At 36.0% G+C, this 10,915-nt stretch overlaps 1 protein-coding gene across 1 annotated transcript; it reads left to right on the forward strand.

The window, feature by feature from the left end:
• The first annotated feature begins 8,670 nt into the window (after nucleotides 1-8,670).
• LOC122307743 (GATA transcription factor 18-like) lies at nucleotides 8,671-10,543 on the forward strand. The gene is made up of 2 exons (XM_043120819.1): nucleotides 8,671-9,788; nucleotides 9,935-10,543. The coding sequence occupies exons 1-2, from the start codon at nucleotides 9,351-9,353 to the stop codon at nucleotides 10,247-10,249; spliced, it is 753 nt and encodes a 250-aa protein (XP_042976753.1). The 5' UTR covers nucleotides 8,671-9,350; the 3' UTR covers nucleotides 10,250-10,543.
• Nucleotides 10,544-10,915: the final 372 nt, after the last annotated feature.

A 10,915-nucleotide genomic window follows, 5' to 3' on the forward strand; every position in this document is an offset into this window, starting at 1 on the left:
TTTCAGTTTTTTCAAATAACTCCCTCAAGTTTTTTATTTTAGCAATCAATTACTACTTAAAATTTTCCAATTCTCAATTGATTCACTTCCCCATTGCTTGATTTTGTGTTTTAATTGCAATTTCAATTATGCACCACGATGGTTTTAATTAAAAAAATCAAACACAAAAAAAAAAAAATAATGATGAACAATTAGGCTAGGTATCTACTAATAAAAAATATCAATATTTTTCAAATTTTAACTTATAATTATAAAATCAATATTGCAAACCCAACAATAACAAATATGAGCATATGTCCAGAAATATAATTCCAATAATAAAAATATAATCATATTGAGAAATATCAATATGATGACCCAATAATAATAAAATTATAATTTTAAAAATAAAATTTGAATGGATTATTACAAATTGATTTTAGGTTAATTAAACGGATTGACTTGTATATTAATTGTACGTTTTAATGGATTAATTCGTTTTGATTCAATCAAATTCATTTGATATAAATTCAAACTTACGAATTTCGTATCGTATTTATATTAAATTCACAGATTGTGTCACGTATTAATGTCACCCCGCCTAGGTGGGCGTGGTGTGTGGCCGTGAGGGTAGCCGTGGTATTAATTTGGACTTTAAGTTACCATAAATGACCCCGATAAAATCAATTCTGTGAAAAAACTATCCACAATTTGTAATGCCCACATCGTGAACTAAAGAAATCAGACAAAAGAAGTCCATTACCTTCAGATCGTCAGGTCCAAAAGAGATTCAAAGACACGAGGAAAGAATGGGGGACAAGGGATAGAAAGCATGGCATGGGTTTGGTACGTTGAAAAGGCAATATTATTAGAAGGAGAAGACTAGCAAAGCTAGCTAGATTCGAGCCAATGATTGTATTTATTGTACTATACTACTCCTCGCGTTTGCTTTTGGACAAACTGCATGGCATGTCGGTGTGCATGCTTTAATTTTTGAAAATTGATTTATGCACAATATTTTTCATAATACATTTTACGATAATATGTTAAGTGAGAAGTATTTTTGTAAATTTTCTACCTCTCTTGTCATCTTCCTTCCATAAACATTGAGAAATCAGTTCCCTAAGATCCTCTTATTAACTTCTTGATAAAAAATAAAAGCGTACGTACGTGTATATATACACACACATTATCACATATATTAATCTGAGTTGGCATTGTAAATGGTAGAGAACTAGCTAGTTACTTAGTTATTCATTTTAGTTACTCACTTTACTTTTAATCTCTCTCTTTGTAAAGTTCAATTCGAATAAAAGAATTACACATTCCTTTTAAGTCTTTCTAAGATTTGCTCAAATTGTTTCATGGTATCAAAGCAGATACCTTAAGGTTTCGCTTTTTTCTATTGCTAAATGGCTTCGATGGTCTTTCTCTCATTAAAGGTTGAAAATTCCAGCACATATCATTTACAAAATAGAGATTTGCTTGGATCCATGCTAATATCTAAGGTGCTTACGGGAGACAACTATCACAGCTACTATAGATCGATGGAGATGGCTTTGAAGGCTAAGAATAATATGGGATTCATCAATGGAGCAATTGTTCAGTAAATTGACATAGACCCCCCTATATGCTATAAGGTTGTATAGAAATCGATGGAATCGGGCGTCATCGACATGAACCGACAACCAAAGTCGAGAACTGGCCAAAACTGGAAATGAATTGATCGATAGGCTATATGAAATTGATGAAACTGACGTTAGTCGGTTCAATCCTGGCTTGAACCAAGTTGAAACCATCGAATCAACTGATATAATATATATACATCTTAGGTAAAACAAAACTATTTCACTTAAGTTAAATGGTGTCATTTTACGCATACCGTTTAGGAAAAGAAAATTTAAAACAAAATGATGCCGCCGTTTGAATTTAGGGTTTAATACCCTTCCATTCCTCTTCATCTCCTGATTCTTCATTACTCTTAGACTCTCTCTCTCTCTCTCTCTCTCTCTCTCTCTCTCTCTCTCACATTATGCCATCTACCGCGCATCTGTATCTCCTCGCACCTCCCATCTCTCTCTCTCCTCTCTCACGTTGTGCCATCTACCACGCATCTCTATCTCATCGCACCTCCCATATCTCTCTTAGTGCAACATGCCACCAATCTCTCTCTCTTTCTCTCTCATCTCAACCTCTATTCTCTCAGTACTCTCTCTCATCATACCTAGTAGCAGAACCAGTAATTTTTTTTTGGGCCAACTTTTCTATTATACATTTATGTAAAATAAGAAAGAGATAAAAAACTTAGAAAACATAGCTATATATAAAATTAGATATCGATAATTTGTTACGTACACATAAAAATAAAATTTTAAAAACACAACTTAATATACGTTTCAGATTTATGATGATAATATTTCATAAAATAATATTCATCTATTATAACTTTTATAATGAAATATTTAAATTTTTTTTTTTTTATAAAATCTATCAAATGATCTTTTAGAAAGCAATATTTCATTCTAGTGTGTAATCTAGTTTATTTAGATTAATTTAGATATTTTCGTGTCACATTAAACATATAATAATATAATTGAGGCCTTAAAAATAAATTTTTTCTAACTCAATGAAGTCTAAAGGATAAAACCTCTCAACTATTTTTCATATAGATCATCAACCTTAAGATTTTTCTTATATTTTCACTTTAGATTCCATAAAAACCTTTGAGATCAATATTAATAAATTTATTATTTCTCATAAACTTAGTTTAAATGAATCTTTGTGAGGCCACATCCTTGAAAATAGATAATATATAAAAATTATATAAAATTTTGGGACTATAGGAAAAAATTGGAGAGAAGCATTTCTAGGTATATTGAAATTTTAGAAAATTCTAGAGAGCATATGGTGATTATAATTTTTTCTGTGAGGGGGGTGGGCATCTCTATATTTATAGAATTACAAATGAAATGTATGGGGATTTTAAAATTTCTAAAAAAAAAAAAAAAAATCTGGGGTGACCATGGCTCTGCCTAAGCCCAACGTGGGTATGCCACTGATTGCGCCACTGACGAACTGATCGGAATCACGCCAAAACCGAGCATGCCAGTTTTCTCCCCCTTAACTGGGCTGGTTCAGCCGGTTTTAAACATGTATGAAACTAGTCGGTTCAATTTTTGGTTTTGGATTTAAATCGAACTGCATTTGTTGGTTTTCACTCCTAATATGTTGTGTGGAAACTCTAAAATAGTATGGTGCTTTTATGGATCATGAATTTGGTATTTAAAGGCATTGGAGAAACCATCATTTATGCGAAACAACAAAAGAAATGTGGGAAGATTTATGAAATTAGTTTTGCCAAGGAAATGAGCCAAGAATCTTCCAATTGCATAAAGAACTTTTTCTCTGACTCAAGATCATAATGCAATGAGTATTTACTATAAAAAATTCATATGTTTGTGGGATGAATTACTAAATTACAATCAAATACCTAACTGTACATGTGGAGCATATAGAAACTATAGTTGGGGTGCTACATGCGTGTTTTTGGAGTATCAGCAGCATCAACACATTATCATATTTTTTAAGGGATTAAATGAGGGATTTTCTCATATCAGAAGGCAAATTTTATTGATGGATCCGTTACCACCAATCAGTAAAGCTTTTTCTTTAGTGATTCAAGAAGAGAAACAGAGGAAACTTGGGTCTTTGGTTTGATTAGGAGTGGAAATAGCAACCTTTATGAACAAAAAGGTTGAGAATTCAAGGCCAAATCTTTGAAGGCAACAATATAGACGAGAAAAGGTTTTATGTACTCACTGTGATATGACAAATCACACAGTGAATAAGTACTATAAGTTGCATGGATACCCTCTAATTTTCAAACCAAATTCTAACTTCAAGCAAAGGGGAAGAGTTTCTTCAACAAATCAAATAATAGCTCAACCTGCGAGTACACCTCTTGAGGTTCAGAATTTGGTCTCTCTCAAGAAGAGTATCATTAATTACTTGCTTTAATTTGCTCATAACCATCTGATGCACAAAATACTATTCATCAAACAACTAATGTTTCCTCTAGTCCAAATGTTTTATCTACTTTTTCAAGTAAAACTAATTTCTCTTACAATGTCTTTCAAGTTTCTCGTCCGATAAAATTAAGTCTCTATATTCTATTTCAAGCACTTGGATCATAGATACGTGTGCCACAGGCCACATTATACATTCAGTCAAGCTATTTACTACAATCACACAAATCCTAAACACATTTATTAAACCTTCAAATGGAGAAAATGTTACGGTTACACATAATGGGACTGTACAATTATCTGATAGTTTAGTTTTGAAATATGTATTATGTGTACCAAGTTTCTCATATAAATTTCTCTCAGTTAGTAAGCTAATTAACCTCTAACCAAAATTGTTGTTTTATTTTTATGCCTACTGTTTGTTATATTTAGCACCTTATCCCATGAAAGATGATTGGGAAGAGTAGAAGAGCAGCTAAGTTATATGTTATGCAGCAACCATTAGTGAGTGAAGTCAATAATCCTATTATTTTACCAAGTGTCAACTCTGTATCTTATTCAAATTACTTTGGCATAATAGGTTGTGTCATCCATCATTGTCTAGATTGCTTGTTCTTACTATATCTATTCCAAATATTATTTCTTATAATAAGGTTATATATGATAATTATTGTATTGTATATGTGCTTTTTGGTAAAATAGAACGTCTATATTTTCCTGACTCATTCATATAAAGAAGTGAAATTCTAAACAGCAACTCACACTTTTTCATACTATTTAAAAATGTGATTTTATTTTTTTACTTTCTTTTATTTTACACTTAAAAAATTTTAGTGTATTGAGTGTGAGAGTACTATATAACATGCATATATGAAAGAATAGTGCTACTTTTTCTTAGGATGGGTATTGACAATTATTTTTCACTTAATGATTGATAAAGTATTTTTAATAATATTAGAATTTTTTATTTAAATATTTAAAAATATAACAAATATATAAAAATATACATTTAACTTCCTCAATACAATTTGTCAAACTAGTTCGTATAAATCTACTTCTTCCTTTCATTTTTGGTCAAATTGTGTCACATACCACATCCTTCATCGATCACTGCGCAATTGATCTGCAGACCAAAACCAGCAAATCAAGAAGGTGAATGCTCGAGATGCTGAAACAAAATGATGGCCGGTAGAATATCCGTGGACTGGACGTAGCTTTTGAGAAGATGCATGCACATGGGAATTGTGGCTAAAAATCATCAGTAGCTGAGCCAAAGCAATTCCTAGCTATTCAGCCAATCAATATTAGTAGTACTGCAGATCAAAAGCAAGCTGGCTGATATTGGCCGATCGAATAGGCCTGTTTGCCGCCATGATCAGTGCCATAAATGCATGCTCGAGGAGATCAACACACATATATATTTATACGATCCTGCATGTAATAGTAATAAGGTACATTTATATATATACGTTCTGACACAAAGTAATTGATCTTGAGCCTCGTTCTTTATATTTGAACTCCAGATCATCAATGTATATCCACGTATCTATTCCACTGTATGGTTTCTTACATTGTATGCCCACCAAATAAGGAAAATTGGTGATGAAAAAGGGACAGACAACTTTGTTTTTTTTTTTTTTTTAATAATTTTAAAAAAATACAAAACATTAAATCTCAGTAACATTTAAACAAAGTTCCTGTCTTCCTGACCCTATGAAAAAGTAGGGGAGAGAGAGAGGGGTTATTTCCATTGGCTATAGGTCTAAAGTGGCTAGACCTCCTAAGAGGAGACAATTAGGGGGTACAGTGTTTCTTTGGCCATCACACTGACAGGAACTTATCTTTCATATTATATATATAGGACGGCTTATTAGAGGCTTCTTCTCCTACGATCCCTTTTCTAAATGCTGGTCCACAGCTAGCTCTCTCTCATTTTTTGCCTTTTTCTTTTCTCCACAGCACTTAAATAGTATTACTTTCCCCAAATCTCAGTCAACAACAAGATCACTGGACCAATCCCAGACCACCTAGCCAAATATAAAGGAGAAAAAACAACATATGCATGAGAGAGAGAGACAAACATTCCAGTTGTATCTCGTTGCTTTTGAGGAATGTTGTAATTTTTATAATGTCTTCCAAAGCTCATTAATTATAAGAATAATAATAATTATTTTATATGGTTTATACCTCTACGGCTCTAGTTTAAACACATTTGCATGCATGCATGCAAGGAAAATCGCCCCCCACGAAGCCCACGTGGCGCCTTTGATTAGCGATAACATAATTATTATTTCTGTTTATTTATTGGTTTTCGTCGGCTTTAGACAGCAGATACGATCTGCTTATACCTTGGAAAACTGGAAGGAACCAAAACCAAACGGGTCCCACCAAATCCAACAAGCCACGTAACATCATGATTAAGTACATTAACGTGCGTCCAAATCCAAAGTGGGGCGTGATCGAAGAGGCGAAGAACCTTAATTACTTCTTGTTGCTTCGGATGATTAAGCAAATCCCAGAGTTTCATTAAAAAGAGTACAAACAGATCCTCATTAAGTACTGAGATTTTTATAGGCATCAGAGCATATATAGGAGAGATCGAGGAGCGTACGTACGTGTACGTGTCGAACACAGCCATGCATGAGAGAAACGAGAAGAAGGGAACTTAGACTCACGTGGAATGAGGTCGCGTAGGGATGTGAGCAAATGCATGTGAATTATGAAATGGCTATATATAAAACGCTCTCTAGTGTCTTGGGTTAATCGTAGTTTATGCTTAGTTCGTTGTTTACAAAGCGAAATGGAGGGGCATCTTTTGGAAAGCGGTGGTCGTTCCCGTTTGTCGAACTGTGCATGGCTCACCAATCTCTAGACGATCTGATTCTCTTCTCTCTTCTCTCTCTTCCAGGATGTATTTTTTTGAATCTTTTGATCGAATGGGGTCGATATTCAAGAGAAGTTTGTTCGGACTTGGCCATGATGAATGTGGGGTCGTCGTCTTTTTATAATTTCTTTACTGTTTTTTAGTTTTGGTTTTAGCTAATATTTTTGTATTTTTTTTTTCGTTCACGAAATTTTTGACCATTTTCTCTTTTGAGTTTGTATCTTTGACCCAAGAGATCTCCCACTCTCACGCTAAGCCAAGGGGAAGAAACAGATGTTGCTTTGATGATTGCAGAGTATCACACTTGGGATACCTTTTAGCCTTTTTCTCTCTCTATCTCCCCTAATCTTTTTTGTTTCAATTCTCTCTGATCAAAATCTTCGGATTTTCCACTATTACTGCTGCGACTACCCACAAAAAGCTAGAATAACTTGTTGTGATGGGGGTATTGGAATCGGGAATTGGGGTGGGATTATGATACTGATCATGACCAAATTGGCTTTGCTCGGTTTCACGTGATTCCCACGGTACGGCTACTGCTCGTGGTAAGCTCAAAACTGGCAGTTGTTGTTCTTGTTGTTTGGGATTTGACCGATTTGACGCCCTATAACAACTTACGGAGTTGGGGGTTGTACTCACACTGTTTAAATAAGTGGTCTTTGTTCTGTTTATTTAAAAAAATGAAAGAAATTAAGAAAATACTTCAGCTGTTCAGCCTTACACATGAAATTATTGCCATTCCACAAGCGTCCAAAATCGCGTCAAAATGACCACTTTACTACAGCCAATTTTTATTTTTTCCTTTCGCTCTTCTACTTTATTTGTCCATTTAGGTATAGAAATGTGGATGCAGATCCCCGGATTTAGTCCCAAAATGTTTACACTTACAACTAGTACAGGTCTCGAGTACACAGCCATGATCAATCTCAAGGCAAACATTTGCATATATATATGGACCTAATTCTAAGTTTTGAACCATATAAGCAAATATCAGCTAAAATTCGAATTTGGGTGGAGTGGTAAATATATATATATATATATTTTTTAATTTTTAATCATCATTGTAGATATTGATGTATCAATTGAGATATTATTTAAGATTATTATTCTTCACAATTCAAATTTCAAGAGTTTCAGATAATTAATATAGATCAACGAGTGTATTTCCTTGATTTTATGTCTCGTAATCTAATTGAAGGGATCGTCTGTAACTCTCTTTGGTCTTTAAGACCGACTTCTCTATGTACTTGAACACAATGATCTCCTTGTGTATTATTCCAAGTATACTATAAAAATGAGAACAAATATACTGTGGGCAGGGGCAAATGTGACATGTGGGTTGGGGGGGAGTGCATGAAACGCGTCTGAGAAGGGAGGGTGAGTGGATGAGGAAGGGGGGAGGAGGGAGAGGACTATTCCATTTTCCTTGGGAGGGTGGCAGTGACAGAACACAGAGAGAGAAAGGGGCAGAGATACGGATACGGACAGAGGTTTTGATGTATTGGGTTTGAGACTCTCATTAGTCCTCGTGATCGGAGAAGGCAGATCCATGGAAGACTGTTCCCTCTCCCCCCCTAGTCACGTGGGCTCTTTTGACTATCCAATCACCTCTCTCTCTCTCTCTCTCTCTCTCTTTTATACAAGAATTGTTACGGACTCTCCAATACATCTCTATCTTTATACATAAACGATCACACAGCCTCTCGGGTATAAATTGAATTGAATCGCAACGACTGATAAACTTATGCGAGTTGCAAAACACTGTCACAGATCTAAAGATAAGATTTTTACATACACTTGTTCACATACAACTACTGCCTGCATATATATGCCTACGACCACCACCACCACCACACTGACTGATCACCACTGACTAGATAACTCAGTAGTACTCCCCACTTTCTATATCTAACATATTCTCTCTCCACAACACATGCAAATTGGGTCCCTCTCTCTCTCTCTCTCTCTGGCTTATTATATCACACACACTTCTCTCTCTCTATACTTGTGTGTATATCCCTCTATTTGCATTTCACGACAACACTGGACTGCACCTGCTGACTCGTATTTCGCCATTTTATTACTAGCTTATAAAGCTACCGGACAACTCCCCTTCCTGATCATCACTTCTCAGCCCCTCTCGTACCATTCAACCTCTTTCGCTTCTTAAGTTTTTTCAAACTTAATATTATTACATCTACCTATATCAACAGTAACTCTTTTGGTTCGTACTACTCTTTGCTAAAACTCCGACTATAAACTTGGTCTCGATCCCCCCATTGTGATTGCCATCCCCTTCTCTACGGCCTCCTCCTCCTCTTCACAACCCTTCTCTTTATACCTCTGCTTGCGTTCTAAAAGATCGATTCGATCTTCATTTCTTTACATTGTTTTGGATTTGAGGGAGAGGAAGACCGGTCCCCATTGCCATTAACAGATACTGAGCTAAAGAAAAGAAAGAAATGATGCACCGCTGCAGCAATGCCCAGGGGAACATGGTGGGGCCGTGTTCTTGTGGTCTGTTTCACAGCCAAAGCAATTCCTTCTCCACTCTATTCTCCATGCCCGACCATATTCCATATGAGGATTCCGAAATGTATTCCTTCACTTCATCGTCTGCTTCAGTGGATTGCACCCTCTCTTTAGGAACCCCATCCACTCGTCTAACCGAAGATGACGAAAAGCGACGGCGCTCTGGTTCCTCAGTGTCCAAGTACACTTGCTGGGACGTGTTACAGAACCAACATTCACCTTCAGCACCTCAAACTTACAAGACTTCCCGTGGAGGCAATAATGCTAGCAGCAGCAACTCGGTCAATGATTCTCTCCTCGCTCGCCGTTGTGCTAACTGTGACACCACTTCCACACCCCTTTGGAGGAATGGTCCAAGAGGCCCAAAGGTGCTCTCATGATCGCTTTGTTTCTTGTTTGTAACAAAAAAGCTTTTTCGTTAAGCTCATCTACTTGACTTTTGTCTACTGGTTTTACAATATTTTCAAATTTTCACTTTATTGATGTTTGAGGAATATCTGTTTGTGACTCGCAGTCACTATGCAATGCTTGTGGGATTCGATTCAAGAAGGAAGAGAGGAGAGCCACTGCTGCGGCCTCAACCGCCACCAGCAATGGTGGTTCCCCAGGACTAATGGAGCCAAATCACATCCTCGGCCACCACAATAATTCATGGTATGCCCATTCACATACCCAGAAAGTCCCGTGCTTTCCTCCAGCTGCCATTGGCAACGAGTTCCGTTTCATCGAAGAGAACGACGGCGATTCCGATACCGGCATTCCCTTCCTTTCTTGGCGTCTCAATGTCACCGATAGGCCGAGTACTCTCGTCCATGACTTCACTAGATGAACAAATTAACGGTGAAGACCGTGCAAGTTTCTTATTACCCATAACGTATCACGATGATCATGGTACTGTTGAAGATGTTGATGGCGATGGCTTATAGATTTGTCAAATTCTTTATTTCCCTTTTTTTTTTTTTTAAATCTCTTTGTTGCTGCCTCCTTTTCTCCCTCTTACATAGATGAAGTGAGAACGGGATTATTCTATGTTCTTTGTTTGCTTTTGATCTTTAAGTTTCTTTCTTTAACTTTTTCTCTCCCAGTTTTAAAACTATATACCTGGCTACCTTTTGTTGGTTTACTTTCCTTGGTCTTAACTTGAGTACTACCTGATCACGATGATCATATATATGCCGATCGCCATGATCATTTTGGTGTTTGATAACGACACAGACCCTATTGCCGAGGAAAAAAAAAAAAGAAAAGAAGAAGAATCCAACACAAACCCTATAATTGGTACTAATTAATTGTATGTAAATCTGAACTGCAAGTTTAGCTTACCTGAATCTGGAGCTGCCTATATTTGTACTGCATTCATCATTTATCTCTTTTCCTCGATTTCATAACTGAGCGAGATGGCGATCGATTGTGCTCTACATTTAATTCTGGGTTGCAAATATATTGATGGTCCAATGCCCATGTTCGATCACTGTGTGCTGTGTTCTTTCTGAAG

This window comes from Carya illinoinensis, chromosome 1 (assembly GCF_018687715.1).
Source record: "Carya illinoinensis cultivar Pawnee chromosome 1, C.illinoinensisPawnee_v1, whole genome shotgun sequence".
NCBI classification, from domain to species: domain Eukaryota; kingdom Viridiplantae; phylum Streptophyta; class Magnoliopsida; order Fagales; family Juglandaceae; genus Carya; species Carya illinoinensis.

What these genes read in the sequence shown, in the direction of transcription:
- LOC122307743 (XM_043120819.1), top strand. Translation starts at nt 9,351, where the DNA reads ATGATGCACCGCTGCAGCAATGCCCAGGGGAACATGGTGGGGCCGTGT. An exon ending in ATGGTCCAAGAGGCCCAAAG is followed by an intron (nt 9,789 to 9,934) that starts GTGCTCTCATGA and finishes TGTGACTCGCAG; the next exon opens with TCACTATGCAATGCTTGTGG.